Raw genomic sequence first — 21,637 nt, 5'->3', positions numbered from 1 at the left:
CTGTCCCTGAACAGAGAGTCTTTAAAATTTAAGGNTATATATATAGAGAGAGAGAGAGAGAGAGAGAGAGAGAGAGAGAGAGAATATGTTCAGTAAATATTTGAATAAAAATGAACAATTTGATTCTTCAGACCCCATTTTTTCCACATTTAGTACAGCTGTTTACCATGAGTAAGCACATGGACTGCACCTCAGAGTGAACAGAGAATCTTTTTTATTAAAACCTTTACCTTCCATCTTATAATCAATACTATGTGTTGGTTCCAAGGCAAAAGAGTGGTATAGGTTTAGACAATGAGAGTGGAGGGGTTAAGTGACTTGCCCAGCGTCCCACAGCTAAGGTCAGATTTTTGAACTATCTTTAGGCCTGGTTCTCAATTTACTGAGCCACCTAACTGTCCCTGAACAGAGAGTCTTTAAAATTTAAGGGGGAAAAGGTTTCATGTGCTAAATATTTGGAGTAGAATAAGTTCATTTCTTTAGCATGGCTGTTGGTTACTTAGTAGGTTTGCATGTTCATGTTGTGTTTTGGAGAAATAATGGTTGATAAAAGGAAAATGCCAAATTTCAGTATTTCCTTTAGAAGACTGAATTTTTTGTTTTACCTTGAGCTCTCTTCTTGAGCCACAATAATAGGTTGGGTTGGATTTCACTTCAGTGTGGGTTTTTGGAACAAGTGTTTGGCAATAGATGAACCATGCTTTAAAAACAGAGTTTTAAAATCTCTTATATACTGACTGTCAGTTTTCTTGTTCCTCAGAAAAATGTTCTTGCTGAACTAAGCAAATGGAAACTTAATTTTATTGATTGGCATAGAGCAGAAATGAAAAAAGAGAAGGATAAAAGTACAACACAGTTGGAAAAATTGCAGAACCAAGTAGATGACTTGACTGAGCTGCAGCAGACTTACGAAACTTCAGCTGGGAGAAAAGATGAGGTAATTTTGCTTCTGTTTCCTTAATGTTAAATTTCAGATCCATTCAAAATCTGGAAATTATTTTTGATTATTTAACATGTAAGAGAGAAAAATGCCTCCAAAATCCAAAGAGAATTATCTATCTACCTACAAGACTTTTTATATGTACTAATACAACATATAAATGTAGAACTTCTACCAAAGGCTCCAGGAAATCAAGGAATAATTGTTAGCTGTTCTTGACTGGCACTGTAACATCATGGAGACCTTTATCAGGAAACTTCTAACTTGCTACTTTAAGACCTCCTGAGCCTCAGGGAAGAGAAGAATCTGTCTTCTGTCAGTTTTTATTAGAAATAGCTGAGAGTTCCCAGTGAATTTGGGCATAAGAGTACTCGGGCTTTTGGGTCAGTTTCAGGGGGTATTTAAACCTTTACCTTCAATCTATTGGTTCAAATGCAGAAGTGTGGGAAGGGCTAGGCATTGGGGGTTAAGTGACTTGTCCAAGGTCCCACAGCTAAGACATATCTGCAGCAAGATTTGAACCCAGGACCTCCTATCTCTAGGCCAGTCTGACTCTCAATCCACTGGACCACCTAGCTTCCCCCAACCATACCATATATTGGAGAATAAAACTTAAATATATTCAATTAACAAATTATTTACATGCAATTCTTTTTTTTTTCCATTTTTAAAATTGATGCCCTTTGAGATTTTTTCCTTGATATTAATCATTTCCATATATATTCTCCTTTTTTCCCTCCCTCTCTCTAAGATTTTAGATAAAACCTATTGGTAAAACAACATTCTCTACTCATGATAAAAATTTTTGTGTATTAATAGAACACTGATCCTTAAGCTCAGCACCCATTTCCATCACCACCCTAACCTCCATATCCAGGACCAAGACACAGAAACAAAGCAGAAACCTGTAGGCTTATTCCTGGGACCTACATTGATATCCCCTCAGGCTACAGAGACTTTATATATTACACACACACACACACACACACACACACACAGAGAAACACATGCATCCTATAACAAGCAGGCAGATGGTGAGGAGTTGGGATAATGGGGAGATATATCCCCGAGGTTAGGGATCCTCAAGACTATCTAGAGCGCCCTCCTGGCTGCTGATGCTAATGTAAGACTAGTGAAATCAAGATGATGGAACTAGCCCTGTCCCTTTTTTCCCTTTCCCACCCCACGTTTCTCCTCCCCATCCCCTGCCCCAAGCCTGAGCTACTAAGAGCAAGGTTGGTGACCTAAATTACCTAAGGAGAGAAGGCTAAGAAAATCCAGCCTTAGAGATTATTATTATTACCACCAATAAATAGGGTAGAAAGTAAGTGATGGGATCATAAGAGGAAAAACCAAAGATATCAAAATGAAGAAGATTTAATACAAAACCAAAACACAAGCAGAGCTAAATCAACTATTTATTAAGCATCTATGCTAGGTACTGGGGAAACAAGTACACAAAACGAAAATCCCTATTCAAAAGGAACTTCCATTCCAGTGAGGAAGACAAGTACATATGTAAATAGACATAATAAAGACTAAGTAAATAAATGCAAATATATACAAAGTAATTAAATTCAAGGTAAAGTCAAGAGGAGGGCATTAACAATTGGGATGACAAGGGCAGCTGGGTGGCTCAATGGATAGAGCCAGGCCCAGAAATGGGAGGTCCTGGGTTCAAATATGACCACTGACACTTCCTAGCTGTATGACCCAGAGGGAGTCATTTAATCCTAATTGCATGGCCCTTATCACTCTTCTCCCTTAGAATCAATACACAATACTAATAATATGACAAAGTTTATTATGAGTTTAAAAAAAAGTTGGGATTAGGAAAGGCTTCATGAACAAAATGATGTGTGAGCTTCGTTGTAAAGGAAAAGAAACGCAGAAGCAGAAAGGAACCAAATCTGAAACAGACAGTTGAGATTGCTGTGGCACAGGCAAAGAAGCAGGAGCAAGGTGTATCAGAGACAGAGAGAAGGCCAGCTTGGCTGGATCTCAGAGTATAGGAGGAAGAGTAGTATTAGGTTGGAACCTGGTTGTTTAGGCCTTTAAAAGCTAAACAGAGGGAAGAAATTTTTATAACAAAATTCTCTGACAAAGGTCTAATTTCTCAAATGTAGAAAGAACTAAGTTAAATTTATAAGAAATCAAATCATTTCCCAACTGACAAATGGTCAAGGGATATGAATAGGCAGTTTTCAGATGAAGAAATCAAAACTATCAATAATCATATGAAAAAATGTTCTAAATCCCTCCTGATTAGAGAAATGCAAATAAAAAAAACTCTGAAGTACCACCTTATACCTAGCAGATTGGCCAGCATGTCAGTAAAGTAAAATAATAAATGTTGAAGGGGAATATGGCAAAATTGGGACACTAATGCATTACTGGTGGAGTTGTGAACTGATCCAACCATTCTGGAAGGCAATTTGGAATTATGCCTAAAGGGCTTTAAAAGAATGCATGCTCTGATCCAGCAATATCACTACTAGGTTTGTATCCCAAAGAGATTTTTTAAAAAATGGAAAAGGTTCTGTTTGTACAAAAATATTTATAGTTGTGCTTTTTGTAGTGGCAAAAAAATTGGAAAATGAGGGGACATCCTCAACTGAGGAATGGCTGAACAAATTGTGATATATGATGATGATGGAATACTATAGTGCTATAAAGAATGATGAACTATTTGATTTCTATAAGAACTGAAAAGACCTCCATGAACTGATGGTAGAATGAAATGAACAGAACCAGAACATTGTACACAGTAACTGAAACATTTTGGAATGATCAAATGTAATTGACTACTAAAAGCAATGCAACAACCAGGACAATTTTGAGGGACTTATGAAAAGAATGTTATCCATATCTAGAGAAATAAAAGTGGGAGTAGAAATCCAGAAGACAGTATATGATTTATCACTTGTTAATATGGGTTTATGATTTGGGGTTTTAGTTTTAAAAGATTGCCCTATTATAAAAATGTATAATATGGGAACAGATTTTGAGTCATAGTATATGTATAACACAGTGAAATTGCTTGGCAACTCCAGGAGTGGAGGAAGGAAGAAGGGACGGAGGCCAAAAAAAAATCATGTAACCATGGAAAATTTTTTTCAAATAAAATTTAAAATTTAAAAGAAAAAGAAAAGGAAAAAACCCATCAACAAGTATCATCTGCAAAAAAAAGCTAAACAGAGAAATTTACATTTTATCCTATAGGTTATAGGAAACCACTGGAGTTGATTGAGTAGGGAAATAAAATCAAGGATTTTAAAAGTATATGATTGTGTTTTAATAGTAATATAAAATTATCCAATCTAAGCACATAGTTCACTCCCTTTATTATTCACATAACAGTTCATTAGTACAAATTGTTAATGTGATAAATATGTTCATTGTTTTTATAGGTAATTTCTACCTTGACTGAAGCTTCAACCAAGCAGAAGGAAAGAGCAGATGTATTGAAAATATTCTTCCACTGGCGGATTGAACACCTCAAGGCCAAACAGGAGGTATGTATAAAAAGACAGTATAATAAATCTGTGCTTGGATGGGAGTAGAGTGATATATTGAAGCTTTTATTGGACTCACAGGGTTTTATTTGATAATTTTGACAAAAATTAAGTTACTGTATGTGACCTTATTTAGAAGACATTTGCATGCCTCATTCCTCATGGATGTTTTTATCATATATTGAAAAGAATTCCTCTTAAGTGTAGTGCCACAAGGTATTGGGCTTTCACTTGCTGCCCTGGAGTATGTTTATGTTGATCATTTTTTCTGAAATTAACTAGATTTTTGACCTTGGGAAGTTTTTAAGCTTTCAGTGCCCCAGGCACTTCTCTAAGCCTATAAGTTACAAAACAGATTAGCCTTAATAAAAGAAGCTTCCTCTTTGAAGTTTCCTACATTAGTTAAGTGACAGGTCTTGGGCCTTTATTCAAAAGACTGCAAATATGTTGATTAGAGGGAAAATATCATTCAATTCTATTTGTTCTTTTTGGTGCTAATGATACTACCTGGGCAAATTGAGGTTGCCCATATTGATTATCACACTGAAAGGTGTTGAAATCATTAAGTCACACTAGGTATCTTATAGTTCTCTCAAGTTCAACCTATCTAAAATAAATTCATTATCTTTCCTAATCCATCTCTCTTCCAGACTTCTGTTGAAAACACTACCATCTTTCCAAGCACTCATATTCACATCCTTGGTCATCCTCAATTCCTCACTTTCAACACATATCCAGTTAGTTTCCTAGTCTTTTCATTTCTGCCTCCATAAAAATTTCTTCCATCTGGCCCTATATCTCCACTGTCAAGGCCACCAATCTAATTCCAGCCTTAACACGTACCTAGGCTTTTATAATAACTTAATCCATCCAACTGCCATAGTGATTTACCAAAGAATAGGTCTAGGGGGCAGCTAGGTAACTCAGTGGATAAAGAGCCAGGCCTAGAGATGGGTGGTCCTAGAGAATGCAAATTAAAACAACTCTGAGGTATCACCTCACACCTAGCAGATTGGCTAAAATGAAAGAAGGGGAGAGTAATGAATGCTGGAGGGGATGTGGCAAAATTGGGACATTAATGCATTGCTGGCGGAGTTGTGAAATGATACAACCATTCTGGCTGACAATTTGGAACTATGCTCAAAGGGCTATAAAAGACTGCCTGCCCTTTGATCCAGCCATACCACTGTTGGGTTTGTACCCCAAAGAGATCATAGATAAACAGACTTGTACGAAAATATTTATAGCTGCGCTTTTTGTAGTGGCAAAGAATTGGAAAAGGAGGGTATGTCCTTCAATTGGGGAATGGCTGAACAAACTGTGGTATATGCTGGTGATGGAATACTATTGTGCTCAAAGGAATAATAGACTGGAGGAGTTCCAGGTGAACTGGAAAGACCTCCAGGTGAACTGGAAAGACCTCCAGGAACTGATGCAGAGCGAAAGGAGCAGAGCCAGAAGAACATTGTACACAGAGACTAATATACTATGGTAAAATCGAATGTAATGGACTTCTGTACTAGCAGCAATGCAATGACACAAGACAGCTCTGAGGGATTTATGGTAAAGAACGATACCCACATTCAGAGGAAGATCTGCAGGAGAGGAAACGTAGAAGATAAACAACTGCTTGAACGCATTGGTTGAGGCGGACATGATTGGGGATGTGGACTCGAAACTACCACACCAATGCAACTAACAACAATATGGAAATAGGCCCTGAACAAGGACACATGTTACAACCAGTGGAAATGTGTGTCGGCCATGGGGGGGGGGGAGAGCAGGGGGTGAAGGGGAAAGTAGGGGCATAAAGTATGTAAACAGATTAAAAATGAATATTAATAAATGTTTAAAAAATTAAAAAAAAAAAAACTCTGAGGTACCACCTTACACCTAGCAAACTGGCCAATATGGCAGCAAAGGAAAGTGATAAATGTTGGAGGGGATGTGGCAAAATTGGAACAAAAACAAAAACAAACAACAAACAAAAATGACTGGTGGAGTTGTGAATTGGTCCAACCATTCTGGAAGGCAATTTGTAATTATGCTTAAAGGGCCTTAAAAGAATTCCTGCCCTTTGATCCAGCCATACCACTGCTGGGTTTGTACCCCGATGAGATTAATAAGGAAAAAGACTTGTTCAAAAGTATTTATAGCCACACTCTTTGTAGTGGCAAAAAACTGGAAAAGGATGGGGTGTCCATCGATTGGGGAATGGCTGAATAAATTGTGATATCTGATGGTGATGGAATACTATTGTGCTGAAAGGAATAATGAACTGGAGGAATTCCATGTGAACTGGAATGACCTCCAGGAATTGATGCAGAGTAAAAGGAGTAGAACCAGAAGAGCATTGTACATAGAGACTGATACACTGTGGTAAAATCAAATGTGATAAACTTTTCTACTAGCAGCAATGCAATGACCCAGGACAATCCAAAGGAACTTATGAGAAAGAACGCTATCCACATTCAGAAAAAAAAACCGTGAGAGCAGAAGGGCAGAAGAAAAGCATATGATCAATCACGTGGTTTGATGGGGATATGATTGGGGTTTTTATGTTAAAAGATCACTCTATTGTAATATGAACAACATGGAAATAGTTTTTGAACAATGATACATATATAACCCAGCGAAATTGCTTGTCATCTCAGGGAGCAGGGAGGGAAGAAGGGTGGGAAAAATCATGAATCGTGTAACAATGGAAAAATATTCTATATTAAAAAAATAAAAGAGATTATTGGTAGACATGGGAGGTCCTGGGTTCAAATCTGGCCTCACACACTTCCTAACTATGTGACTCTGGACAAGTCTCTTAACCCTCATTGCCTAACCCTTACTGCTCTTCTGCCTGGGAGCTAATATATAGTATTGATGCTAAGATAGAAGGTAAGGATTAAAAAAAAAAATAATAGTAACAGACAGGCCTGGCCATATCACTGAACTACTCAATAAACTTTGGGGCATTTAAAGTCCTTTACAACCTGACTCATTGAAAGTGGAATGCCCGACTTATATGTGAACCTTATTATATATTACTTCTCTTCATGCATCCTAGAGTCCAGCCAAATTGATCTCCTGCCTACAACACTCCATCTCCCCTACTCTGTTTCTTTGTTTAGGCTGATCCCCATGCCTGGAGTATACCCCCTCCCTGTCCCTACCACTTAGAATCCCTAGTTTCCATCAAAGCTCAAGCATTAACTGCTAGGAGGAATCATTTCTTCATCCTTCCAGATGCTAATGTCTTCTCCCTGCCAACTTAGCTTGCATTTAAGCATTTTATATATATATTTATATAGTATATGTTGCCTCCCATGCTAAGCTCCTTGAACTAGAAGAATGCTTGTCACAGTAGGTACCTTGGAACTACTTGTTGATGGTTTGATTCTAAACCTGTTCCTTCTCACTCAGTCTCTACTATTCCTTTGACCCTATTTTCATTTTAAGAAGTATCAGGTGAGTCTGATGTTGAGATGAAAAATAGACTTATGGGTTGTTTTTTTCCCCTTCAACATCATGGTGAAAATAGAAAGAGTACCCACTGGGTTGGGAAGCAAACTACTTATCTTCATGTTCCAGCCTTATCATTTATTTCTCATGTGACTAAGAGGAAGTAACTTAACATCTCCAATCCTTAGTGTTCTCATTTAAAACATGGGGTACTACAGATCTCACAAACTGTTTACAAGGAGGTATTTTTAACATAAAGCAACAGTCCACTTTTTACATATATTGTCTATGAACTTTGAGCATTCTTTCATTTTCCTTTTGGTGTTACTTTCATTAAGATATATGAAGCTAAGCTAGCTGACCAGCACTATAACAGAGCTTTGTTGAAGAGAGTCTGGAAGGCCTGGCGCTCCATACTGCAATCACACTGGAAAAATACATTCGAAAGAGCTTGTCAAACCAGAGCTGAAGAAATTTGTTTTCAGATTTCCAGGGATTATGAAACTCAAATTGTATCAGTAAGTCCTTTTCCAGTTAAGCTCTTTAACCCATTGTATGATAAAGAAAAAGAAAATAAGCAAGGTAACTTACTTCAACAAATACCACTTATAATATTATGAATTTGAATAGTACTTTTGAAAGTAGAATACTCCAAATAATGGGCAGTCCAAAGAATCAGATCGTTTCATTATCTTTAAGTTGCGCCTCTAAAATTTTATCCTTTTATATATGTATTTCTTTCTAAAATAATTTATTTATTAAATATTAAAAATGCAAATTATTCATTTATTCAACAACATTTATGTATCCATTACAGTATACTATGTTAAACATGATGAGAGAAACTCTTATGGAACCTGTATCCTCTTGAGATGATTTGAACTTAGGGCAAGCACACTTTAAAGTTACCCTTCAAAATATACATGGATGTTAGCCAGAATAAAAATAGCAGATATTTTGTTGTTCAGTCACTACAGTCATGTCCAGTTCTTCATGACCCAATTTGGAGTTTACTTGGCAAAGATATTGAAGTGATTTACTATTTCCTTCTCTAGCTCATTTTACCATTGAGGAAACCAAGGCAAATAGGATTAGGTGATTTGTCCAGGGTGACACAGCCAGTAAGTGTCTGAGGTTGGATTTGAACTCAGGTCTTCTTGACTCTGGGCTCAGCATTCCATCCTAGCTATCCTAATAATACAGATTAATTAATAAAATATGTACCTTAATAGGTTGAGTATTTTTTAAAATGCAAATTATTATTCCTATTTACTTTCATGATAAAATTATATTCTGATTTCTGTGGAATAAAAACCTTTAGTTTTACAATAAAATAGGGATCATTTTGAAGGAACAATATTTTCATAGACTCTTAGAACTGGAAGATACTTCAGAGGTCCTAAATCCAACCCATAATTGAACTCGGTAACAAGTGGTCAGCTAGCTAACTCTTTTAAGAGAGATTCAACTCTCAAGGCAACTCATTTCACTTTGAAACAGTGTTGCTTGTTAAGTTTTTCTTATATTAAGTAAAAAATTAATCTCTGCATCTTCAATCCTTCATTCATGACTGTCCCCTATCAACCAACCAAGCAGAAAAGCTCTCTCTTTCACATGACAGTTTTTCAAGTACTTCACGTGATGACAGCTTTTCAAGTACTTCAAGTACATACATCATGTCCTCCCAAACCTTCTTTTCCTAAAGCTCTATGTCCCTTGTTATTTTTGTGAAACCTCATATAGCATGGACTGCAGAGACCTCAGCCTTCTGGTGCCCTTCTCTGTATGCACTCCCATTTAGCAGATCTGAGCACCATATTCTAAATGCAATCTGACTGAGGCAGAGTACAACTGGGCTATCACCTCCCTTGTTCTGGACTCTGTGCTTTGCTTTGATTTAAGTTTTCGTGGTGCCTTTTGTTTTTACATAGCTCATTTTTGGAAAGTTCTTTACAACAGAGAAAAAAGTTAAGCAAAAATGTATTATATACTCTGACCACATCTAACAATTTAGACTATGCTTCTTTTAATGTAACTTTACAAGGATGTGTTGTATCCTTTTCCAGTTAATCTGAGAATGAAGCTCACTCATCCCATTATTTATTTTTAAACCTTTTATCTTGGAATCAGTACTGAGTGTTGATTCCAAGACAGAAGAGCAATTAGGACTAGCCTTTTGGGGTTAAGTAAACTGCCCAAGGTCACATAGCTGGAAGTGTCTGTGTCTCCTATAGCCAGACCTGACTAAACAAAGAGCCACCTCACTGTCTCTGCCCCCTACTGGAAATGTTAGCAATAACAAAACAAGAGAAAGAAAGTAAAGGCATAAAGATAAGTAAAGATGTAAAACTATCCCTATTTGCTGATGATAAAATAGTACACTTGGAAAGTCCTAGGGAATCAGCAAGATACTAATTGAGGCAACACCTTCAACAGAGTTTCAGACTACAAAGAAAATACTCAAAAATCAAATAATAGGAAAATCTAAGAAGCAATAAGAGTAAAAGAAAACTCTAATTCTGACTTATTATACAATGCATTGAAGACTTGTATAGATTAAATTATAAAGTGCTCCTTAAAGAAATAAAGAATAAGTAACTGGGTTTATACATGGGCCGTGTCCATGTATTTAAAAAGACAATACTATCAAAGTTCATTTACACTTTTGATACTATGCCAATCAAAGGAATTCATCCATAGAACTTGATAGAATAGTAACAGAATTCATTTAGGGAAAATGGTTAAAAGGGAGAATAACACTTCCAAACCTCAAACTGTATTGTAAAACAATAGTCATCAAAACCATCTGGTCTTGCTTAAAAAAAATAAAATCATTGGAATAGACTGCACAGGGAAAAATAAGAAACTTAATGTATTAATAATTACTTAAGTATTATTTATGTATTAAGGATCTTAATGTAACTTTTTTCTTTTGGTCTTGAACCTTTTAATAAGTTCTTGAAATAATAATTTTTAAAAAGAAACATTTTAAAACCTCCATACTGTTGAAAATTTCTGTTATCAGCATGAATCTTCCTAACCATTCAAATTTAGAATAGTGCAAATTTTGTTGACCAATTTTTACAAACTCAGATCCCCTTGATTTGTTTATTTGCTACAAGTACTGACAAAAACTGAACTTAAGATTCACATTTTTGGCTGTTCAATGTAGCTTTATATCATTGTTAATATCATTATTTTCTGTCCCAAATGTTCAAAAGACTCTTTGTGCCCAAACTGTGGTAGAACCTTCCAAACTCATATTAGTCTCTCAGCCATCATCAGATACACTGTACGTTGACCCCCAACATTATGATGTCACTTTGGTCCCCTTTGAATATGGAGGACAACAACCAATATCATTGTTTAATATCTTTTGTAAGCTCTCTGAAGTGAAAGAAAGCATCTGTTTCTGTATAGTTAAACAGCCAGTAGTTTGGAAGAATCTGACATTCAAACATCTCTTAAGTCCTAAACTTTTGCCTTGTGGTTAAGAACCAAAAGGGTAATTTAATGGACACATCAGAAGAGGCACGTGGGGGCAGCTGGGTGACTCAGTGGATTGAGAGCCAGGCCTAGAGACAGGAGGTCCTGTTCACATCTGACCTCAAACACTTCCTAACTGCGTGACCCTGGGCAAGTCACTTAAACCCCATTGCCTAGTCCTTACCACTCTTCCACCTTATAACCAATACCTAGTATTGATTTTTAAGACTGAAGGTAAGGGCTTTAAAAAAAAAAAAAAGAAAGAAAGAAAGAAAGAAGTAGAGCCACATGATAGGTATATAGATATATGTATGTATATATATATTCGTGTGTATATACAAAAATATTTTAAACATTACCTACTTTAAATTAAGAACATTAAGAGAAGGGATGTTTATGATTATCTGTGAAAACATTTATAAATGGGAAGTCATTTCTATGGAACAGCTAAATAATCTTCTTTCTGGTATCTCAAATCTTTATCATTCTTTTTTCTATTTTAGTTAAATGATGCTTTGGAAACTGCAAAAAGTGAGATCCAAAAACTCCAATATGAAAAGGATCAATATCAAGAGTCCTTGAAAAAAGCTTTCATGCGAGGCGTGTGTGCATTAAATCTAGAAGCCTTGAGTATCTTTCAGAGTAGACATGACAATGGTTAGTATGGCAAATAATGTTAAAATACTGTTTTATTGCTTTTATATTTCTTGCCAAAACAGTGTTTTCTGACTTCATGATATTATAAAATGTAGTTTCATGAGGGCAGAAACTGCTTTTTATGTTCTTTGTAATATAAGCACTTAGCACTGTACCTTTGCACATAATGAATGAATTAATGCCAACATGAAAAAAGCATTTGTAGTCAACCCTCATTATCTAAGGAGTCTTAGGATCTAAGGATTCTAAATATTTTTTGTGAATTCACCTCCCTAAAATTTATTTGTTAACCTCACAATCAATACTTAATGATGCTTTTGAATACATGTGCAGAGCAGCAAAAAAATTTGAGTTACCCAGCATGCAGTCTGATGTCAGACAAGGCAAAAAATGCCTTCTTGTTTCAGCTGTCATACTGTAAGTGTTCTTTTCTTGTTCTATTGGGTTTTTTTTACATTTTTCGGCTTCTTGTTGGTGATTTCATTATTCAAAATAGCCCCCAAGTATAGTATTAAAATGCTGTCTAGTGTTCATTCACTAGGAATGATACCTGTGTTAGATAAGGCTCATCTGGGTATGAGTTATTGGCCCTGAGTTCAGTGTTAATGAATCAATAACATGGTCCAGAAAAAGGAAGAAGAAATTGGCTAATGCATAAATAATGCCACTCTGGAAAGTGCTAAAGTAAATGTTGTGACCAGAGGCTCATAGGAATCCACCCTTGTATTTCACCCAGGAGCAATGGTTAAATATTCACAAATTTGATGTTTGCAGCAATTTTGTAAAACATAACTATCACACGTGACTAGAATCAACTGTATTAAATGCATGCTGTGGACCACGCAATGTGCTAATTGCTAGTTACACAAATAAAAAAAGAATGATTAACAATTCTTGTTCCCAAGAAGCTTACATTCTAATAGGGATAGAAAACATTTAGGGAAGTAGTGGCCAGGGATTGATATTTTGTTTAGAAAGTTACAGGGCTGATGAGTGCAGCCATATGAGAGCTGATTACCATACACTTTCTAAGAACAATGATGAATTGATTTAATTTAATTAATTAATTTTTTATTTTACCATAAATAATAACAATTTTTATTTTATGGCAAATAAATTTAACCAGATTATTAAATTTATTTATTATTATAACTACCACAGTATGGCATCTGGTGGGAGATGGTCAAGAAGTGAAGGGTAGCTGGAAGCAGACCTGAATGTAGTGGGTAATTTAGGTAACCACCAGTCAGGACAACTGGGTTGGAGTTCATAATAGACATTTAATAAATGCTTGTTTAATTGGATTGGAAATGGTCGATCTTCAATCAGCATTATGAATTTTTAGCTTCATGATAAAATCCAATATTCCATGTTGTTATGTCTTATAGATCTAGATTATTTTAGCTCAGTGAAAGGTGCAACAGTGCAGACAACATTTTTAAATGTTCACATTTTGTTTTTAACATATTACTGTTGTCAGTAATTTCCATAAGCATTAAGATGCTTTTTATACTCTCAAGCATTGGAAATCTCTGTGTTTATGCCAAACTGGCCAAAGTCTTTTTGCTGTTTTACTAATCAGATATTTCTTCACACAATTGTGGATTTCCATTTTTGAAAACAAATAGCTAGAGCAGCAAGTTGCCAGAAGGGGGGTCCTGGATTCAAATCTGGTCTCTGATTCTTCCTAGCTTATGTAACCCTGGGCAAGTCACTTAACCTCAATTGCCTAGCCCTTAACAATCTTCTACCTTGGAACCAATACTTAGTATAAAGGCAGAAGATAAGGATTTTTTTAAATCTAATTGCTTCTCCATTTTGCTTTTAGGAGCTTCCACAACTAAATTCTCATTCCAAACAAATGTTAAAATTATGGCAGTTGAATTCTTAGTAGTCAGTAAATATAATTACTTCAAATAAATATTCAGTGACTTTTTCCAGCAGTATATATTAGTCACTAAAGTATTGTCATTGTGATATAATGTGGAAAAGCATCCAACTATTAGTCAAAAGACCTAATTTCTGGTCCTGATAATGCTTCAAACTTGTTTTTTAATATTAATTTACTATCTATACCTGTTTTCTTTTTCTATCAAATGGAAAAATATTGTACAAAGACCCTATATGGAATACCAAAATTGAGCAGTACCTTGAGAATCATGAAATCTAGAAGGATGGGTTGGAGCCAAATTTTGAACACTTTAAGTACCAGGCTACTACCCTGAAAACAGTAAGGAGCTCTGATCACCTTCTCCTATCCTCTTGCTTCTTCCAATTGATTTATTCTTCTTAAACCTCTTCATCCAATCTTTCAATCCCTTCTTTTTCTCACAATCTGTTTAGCCCTCTTCTGGCCTGACTTTCCTTCCTTCAATCTGGAGACACTGGTTAACCTGTTTAACAAGCACACTCCTTTCTATCCTTGAATCCTTTATCCCCTTGTCCTCTCACATTCAACCCCTGTTTAATCCTTAATCCTAAGGCACCATCTGTCTTACTTCTTCCTACTCTTGAGCTATGTGACACTGCTGGAAGAAAGAAGAAGACAAAAAAACATGCCAACTTCATCCTTTATAAATTTCTAATTTCAAGTGAACTGGCATTTCTAATTCATCTTCTATTGCCATGTGTCTCTACAACATCCGAGCAAGTAGTCATTTGGCCTTTCTTTGAAGACCTCTAGTTAGTGTCAACCCACTACCTCCTGAGATAGACCATTTCATTTCGGGGCAGTTCTAATTGTCGAAAGGTTTTTTCCTCCATTGAGCCTAACTGCAGCCTTCATCCATTGCTTCCACTTTTACTGCCTAGAGACAAGCAGAACAAAGCTAGTTCCCTGTTCATGAGAGAGCCCTCCAAATTCTTGAAGAAAGCTATCTTTTCTCTATCTTGTACTTGTGCTGCTGGGTTTTGTTTTTTATCTAAATATCTGCCTAATTTATGTTTATGTCTTTAAGTTTTCATCAGGTAATCATTTTAGCCTTTAGTCTTTTTCAAATCCTAATGCTCCATCAAGTGCACTATCACTCCTAGCCTTGCATCATCAGCAAATGGGATTAGAATACCATCTGTGCATTTAACCATGTCCCTGACAACAGTGTCACTCAGCACATGGCTAAGACCAGATCCCTTGAGATCTGTGCTCTAACATGGCCCTGGAGACAACTCTACAAGTGTGTCATTAATGACTTCTCTTTGATCATTCACCAATTCTGAATCCACTAAACTGTACCAGGTTTCTCAAGTCATTTTGTTAGGAGTTCCTCATCTCACTGTATCATAGAATCTTTGAATTAAAAGGAAACACCAAGGACAGCTACACCAGTGCATATATGAACTAGAATCCTCTCAACATTGTATCCTTTTAGCTTTTCTTGAAGACTTTCGGTAAAGAAAAACCCCATGTCTAACAAAGCAGTTTCTACTTTTCAGTAGCTTTCATTGTTAGGAAGTTTCTCCTTCATCAATCCTAAATTTCCCTCTTTGCCACTTCCTCCCAATTCTATGCTATAGAGCCACATAGAATATTAAAGCTCAGAGCTTTTACAGAATACTTTTTTTCTTAATAATTCTGTGAGTCAAATAGTTCATGCATTGTTATTCCTACTTCATAGATGAGAAAACTGAGGCACTCTGTAGTGATCAGATCTGTTGAGTCTTCACTTTAGGATTTAAACTCAGACCTTCAGACCCCAAGCCCTAGGGCACTGTCTGCTATATTGAGCTGCCTCCCAAGTCTACTTATTCATAAACCTGCATGGTTAATTAAGCTTTTCCATTGATCTTATTTCAGTATTAGGGCTTAGCCTGGAAATGTAATCAATTCTTTTGAGAACTTGCTTTTTCATGTATAATTTCCACTCAGCAAGTAGCTTCTCTTTGCCTTCAATTTCCATACTTTTAAGATAATGGTAAGGAAAACCATTCTAGAAAAAGTAATGGGATTTTAAAATTATCCACATGAAGTGATTGTATTTATGTGATTTATAAAGTAAAAATATGTTGTTATTGAATGATAGGTTTAAAATTTTAAATGGCAATTTGATGATATAATGCAGTAATTCCCAAAGTGGGTGCCCCCACCCCCTGGTGGGTGCTGCAGCGATCCAGGGAGGCGGTGATGGCCACAGGTGCATTTGGGGACAGTGAATAACTGTAAGGGGGAGGTGATAGTATGTGACAGGGGGCACTAAGTAGTATTTTTTCTGGAGAGGGGGCAGTAGGCCAAAAAAGTTTGGGAACCACTGGTATAATGGAAGAAAACACTGACATAAGAACTGAGACTCAGATTTTAAGTCCATTTCTACCTCTAACTTTGCCGTGTATTTATTAAACTTCCCATTGCCTCCGCATCCACAGCCCCATGTGAAAAAGAGGTTGAATCTTAGATTCAGAAAGTTGTTACAATTTTTTGTGTCCAGACTTGTGATTTAATCGGCTTTGGGAATACCTGATGAAGAAACTCCCCCTACCCATCAATAGCCTTGTACCTTATGTAGTCTTAGAAAGTTACCTATCATGGCATGTAGGTGGCTTAGTGGATTGAGAGTCAGGCCTAGAGATAGGAGGTCCTAGGTTCAAATCTGGCCTCAGATACTTCCTAGATGTGTGACCCTGAGCAAGTCACTTAATCTCCATTGCCTAACCCTTACTACTCTTCTGCCTTGGAACCAATACACAGTATTGATTCTAAGACAGAAGGCAAGGGTTTTAAAAAAAAAAAGGGGGAAAGAAAAGAAAGTTACCTAGCATTAATAACATGTGTCCTAAATTTTATTTTTTATCATTTATCATTTACAAAAGAAAAAAAAACCCTATATCTCATTAAATGAGAATGAGTTGATGTATACTTCCTATCCTAAAGTAGTTTTAAATTTTCTATTTGAATATTTGGCTTGGATTGCTTTAATTCCTTATTTTCTATACATTAATATTACATTGCTAAATTCATTATAAGCATAAGAGGTTTTAGATATCTTAAGTTGGACTTCTCTGTTTATTGTGAAGTGATTTTAAGATGTGATAATTATATACAAGTTTAGAACTAACTCTTGTCTAATGATAATTTTTTTTTCATATGTACTTGGAATATTTTCCTGAATGCTAGATGATATACTTATCAAAATGGAAAGAGACTTTGATTTGGAACTAGGGGACCTAGAACAAATCTCATCTTTGCCATTTTTTGCTTCTGGCCAAAAAAAAAAAAAACAACCTAAAAGTCAAGGAAGTTGGATCAACTGACTTCTAGAACACCTTGCAGCTCTAAATATTAATGAGAAAGAGAAAAATACAAGGGACTACTTCTGTAGGTTTCCAGCTATTTGATTGGATTATTTTGCTTTCCTGCTTTTAGCACTTTAATATTACAATACCAGAGGAAATATTATAAGATGACAGAACAAGAAAAAAAACAGAATTTCTTTTCCATTTCCATTCCAGTCAAGTACAGAAAATAATTTTTACTTTTTATTTAATAAGTGAGAAGGAGGCTATTTAAATCTTTTAAACAGGGAAAGGAAACTAAAGTCTCAACAATTACTAAATATGGCCATCAGCCAGGTGTTTTGATACCAATCATATTAATGTAGCTAGATCTACTATGTTTTTAAGAATTCTGTCATCCTTGGTTTAGCCCAGTGATGGGCAAACTTTAAAGAGGGGGCCAAAGGAAAGGAAAGGAAATGCTCATCTGTCAATCTGTTTCTAAGGCAAATTTCATTGTTTTGTATCCTACTCATTGTATTCATCAGATTAGGAATAATGTCACCCCCCCCCCCCCCCGGGCCACATCTGGCATCAGTTCCCTTGTTATTTTGAATAATTTTGTTTGTTTTTTTCTCTTAACTAACTCTTTTAATTAATATCATTCTTGGGCATATTGTGATTTTAGCCATTTTTTGTGTCATTGGTGAGTAACATGGTAATCAAAGAATAGTGAAGTGTTTTGATAGTGTTCATCTTTGGTTTTTGTTTTGACTTTTTTTTAGGATCAGAGAGCACAAATAAGAAAGATGACTATGGCCCCGGTGGCTCAGGGAAAGATGGTCCTCTTCATTTTGATCCTTCACTTCTCTCAGTAGCAACTCTAGTACCAAGAGCATCAGTATCAGCACAGCCATTATCTCAGGCACCATCACACATACCATCACAGGTACCATCACAGATACCATCACACTTACATTCACAGGGACCATCACAGGGACCATCTCAGGTACCATCACACTTACATTCACAGGGACCATCACAGGTACCATCACAGGGATCACCAAATTTACATTCACAGGGACCATCACAGGTACCATCACACTTACATTCACAGGGACCATCACAGGTACCATCACACTTACATTCACAGGGACCATCGCAGGTAACATCACACTTACATTCACAGGGACCATCACACTTACATTCACAGGTAACATCACAGGGACCATCACACGGAACAGCAGTAAAAGAAGACATGGTGAGTATAATTTTATGGAGTCCCTAAATTATGAACAAGTCAATTCTAACCAAAAGTTAGGCTTCGGAGGTAATTGTTGCTATTGTTTTTTTTTCTTTATAGGGACAGGGGAAGAGAACAAACTCAGAATGCACTTTCCCATAAAAGTAGTGTTATAAGAGTTTATTAGGGAGCAGCTAGGTGGCTCAGTAGATAGATAAGCAAGCTTGCAGATGAGAGGACCATGGTTCAAATCTGGCCTCAGACACTCCCTAGCCATGTGACCCTGGTCAAGTCACTTCACCTCAATTGCCTATCCTTTACCATTTTTCTACTTTGGATCTGATACTTAGTATCCTTTAGTCTATTTATTACCTATCTTCTAATTACCTATTAATAGTTAGATTCCAGGTAAACCCACAGAAATCTTGATCAATCTACTATGTGGCTAAAAATATTATCAGTTCTCAATAGATAGTAAAATACATTGTTGTCAAAACAACAAAAAATACAAGGGTAGAAAATGGTACTTTTATAATACTAATTGTTAAACCAAATGCAAATGCAAATGGAAATTGATTAAGAAAAAGATTTTTATTTTTCTCAAATGCTGAAAAGAAAGTATGAGGATTTTGAAATGGGTTCTAAAAGTAGATATTGTTGGTACTTTTACTCTCAGTTTTCACTTAAGCTTTTTATGACCTTTTTCATTACTACCTTTGTATTACCAGCTCGACAATGCCCATATTGGTATGTTAGTTTTTGATTCACATGGAATCTAGTGAAGAAAACAAAGTGATTTTCCATAATGAACTGGACAAGAGTCCTAAGTTCTTTTTAGATGGGATTAAGATGGAAATGTCACTACATAAGAGAAAGATTGCATGACTGATGGCTATGACTGACTGATAAGAAGGGGACAGCATGGTGCCAGAGATGAAAAGGAAAAAGCTTGAGCAACTTTCCAAGCTTGGCCATAACGTGGTGCCATTTTCCCAGAATAGATTAGTTTTATTCCACAAACACGTACTGTGTTCTAATCAAAGCATGAATATAGAGAGATAGATTTAGCTACATAAGAAACATTTAAATATGTGTAAAAATACTTTTTTTAGAAATAAGAACCTTATGTTTACTTGCCCTTTTTGTGGTTTTTCTTAATAAATTATCAGCTTATTGAAATACATATATCTGAAACATGATACAGTACCATAAAAAATACAGCTGTGTTAATGACACATTTTGATATCCTACATACAAATTATTTAAATCAGCATGAGCATGTTTGTTTAAATCTTTTACTTGGGATTTATGCTACAGGTTTGGGTAACATTCAGGTCTAGAATTTTTAGATTAGCTGCTTATCATGTGAACACACCAATATTAGTATCCTTGCCTTTCTATGAATCTTTGACTGGGTATGAATAATTAATAAATCATTAGTAACAATGATGGCGAAAGTATTTGGCCAACTTCTTATCCTCAAAATAGAAACACTCCTGTGCAAATACGCACATTTGAAAAGAAAATTCCATTTTGCTTAAATTCAAATCACTTAAATCATGAAGTGAGAGCCTACATTAAGGTGAAAGTGAGATACTAATATCTAGAGTACAGCTTAAATATAAGAACGACAGTCTAGTCTAGGCCAGAAGTGAACTTCACCAAATAGGTTTATTTGCCTGGAATCTTGCAAATCTAGTCAAAAGAAATCTTAAGCTGAAAAAGGAAGGGGGAACAAGAAAACTGTTTGGGTCCACCACTAAGATGCCACATGGTAGGGAGGAAAATGGTAATCACAACATCTAAAAAGTCAAAGTAGACGAAAGTCCCAGAGAGGATTCAGTGATAAAATCTATGACCTCAACATTCAGAAAATATGACTGTCAAGCAAATTTGACCTCCAAAGTAGTAGAAACAACTAATCACATAAGGTTTTAAGTCTCATAACAAAAATCCATTTTCGGTCGGAGATTAAATGACTTGTCAATGGTTAGAGAACAGCAGGTGTTAGAGGCCAGATCTGACCCTGGGCCTTATGACTCTAGCCAGACACAGTTCTGTCCTTTAGTCTGCATGCTACCTAGAGACTTGATATGACCACTTCCATGCCTAGAATATGGCTGTGGGAGAATGTATCTCATTCACAAGAAAGTACAGGCAAAAGACATGGGTAAGGTGGGGTGGTATATACTGAGACAGGAAGGGTGGAAATAAAGTATAGCTTGGGTATAAGTAGGCCTGGGTTCCATTAAAGGGCTAAGCAGTATTTAGACATCTTCCTTCTTTTCAACTCTTCCTTCCCTCAATATCCAAGAGACTGGAAAACCTTTCTGTAGTAGTAGGGTATATCCCAAACAAACATCAATGGGACATGAAAGAAGAAAGGCACTAGGATCTCAGCAAGTGTTTGAAAGTACAGCCAGGAGAGTGAAAGGCACGGCATAGAAAGCTCAGAGTAAATAATAAGAAAACATACAGATCTAAAGTTATTTAGTAGAAGAACAGTAGAGGAAGGCAGAAATGACATTGCAATCAGATTATGCTACCATAGACTACCAGCACAAGAGAAGGGATAGAAATAGGTTTGAGAAAGAAATCACAAGCATGATGTAGTAGTGGGAAATTTCATTAATATGGACATGAGCAAGAATACTCTCTCCCTAAGAGAGTTAATTTCTTGATTTGCCATAATCTGAGTTGCAGTTTTCAAAATGTCAAGGAATCTATTCTGGAGTTTATTTCCAGGCAACAGGGAAGCACTAGTTGCTATGTAGAAATTATAAGAATCTTTGAGGGGATCTTTGTTCCCTCTTAGGATTTGTGATAGAAAGATGAAAAAGAAACAGTCTGATATCTACTGTTGATTTTGGGAGAGCAGATTTCTAAGAGTTCATACCTAAGATTCTGTGACCTTAAATCTTACAAGGGAAGTCAGCTCAGGAGGAATGGAAAGCTCTCAAGAAAAAAATTTTTGGAGAAGAGGGGAAAAAAAGAAAAGAAAAATTACTCTGTTTAGACGGGAAAGGGATAGTTTTCTAAAGAGAGTCACGTGGTATACAGGGAATTCACCAACCAACTTAGATTTTAAACATCCATGCCAGAGGTTGGAATCATGAGCAAGTAATAGAAGTGTGTGTT

General features: G+C 36.1%; 1 protein-coding gene across 1 annotated transcript in view; it reads left to right on the top strand.

Annotated features, from left to right (window-relative positions):
• POC5 (POC5 centriolar protein) overlaps window positions 1-21,637 on the top strand; it is a 73,429-nt gene that overhangs the window by 30,989 nt on the left and 20,803 nt on the right. Inside the window, exons 6-10 of the mRNA XM_044657700.1 lie at window positions 761-937; window positions 4,351-4,455; window positions 8,247-8,426; window positions 11,898-12,051; window positions 18,042-18,517. Coding sequence (XP_044513635.1) covers window positions 761-937; window positions 4,351-4,455; window positions 8,247-8,426; window positions 11,898-12,051; window positions 18,042-18,517 — 1,092 coding nt within the window. The remainder of the gene's footprint in view (window positions 1-760; window positions 938-4,350; window positions 4,456-8,246; window positions 8,427-11,897; window positions 12,052-18,041; window positions 18,518-21,637) is intronic.

This window comes from Gracilinanus agilis, chromosome 1, assembly GCF_016433145.1.
Source record: "Gracilinanus agilis isolate LMUSP501 chromosome 1, AgileGrace, whole genome shotgun sequence".
NCBI lineage: Eukaryota > Metazoa > Chordata > Mammalia > Didelphimorphia > Didelphidae > Gracilinanus > Gracilinanus agilis.
The sequence above is the reverse complement of the archived record's forward strand: the minus strand, read 5'-3'. Positions and strand labels throughout refer to the sequence as shown.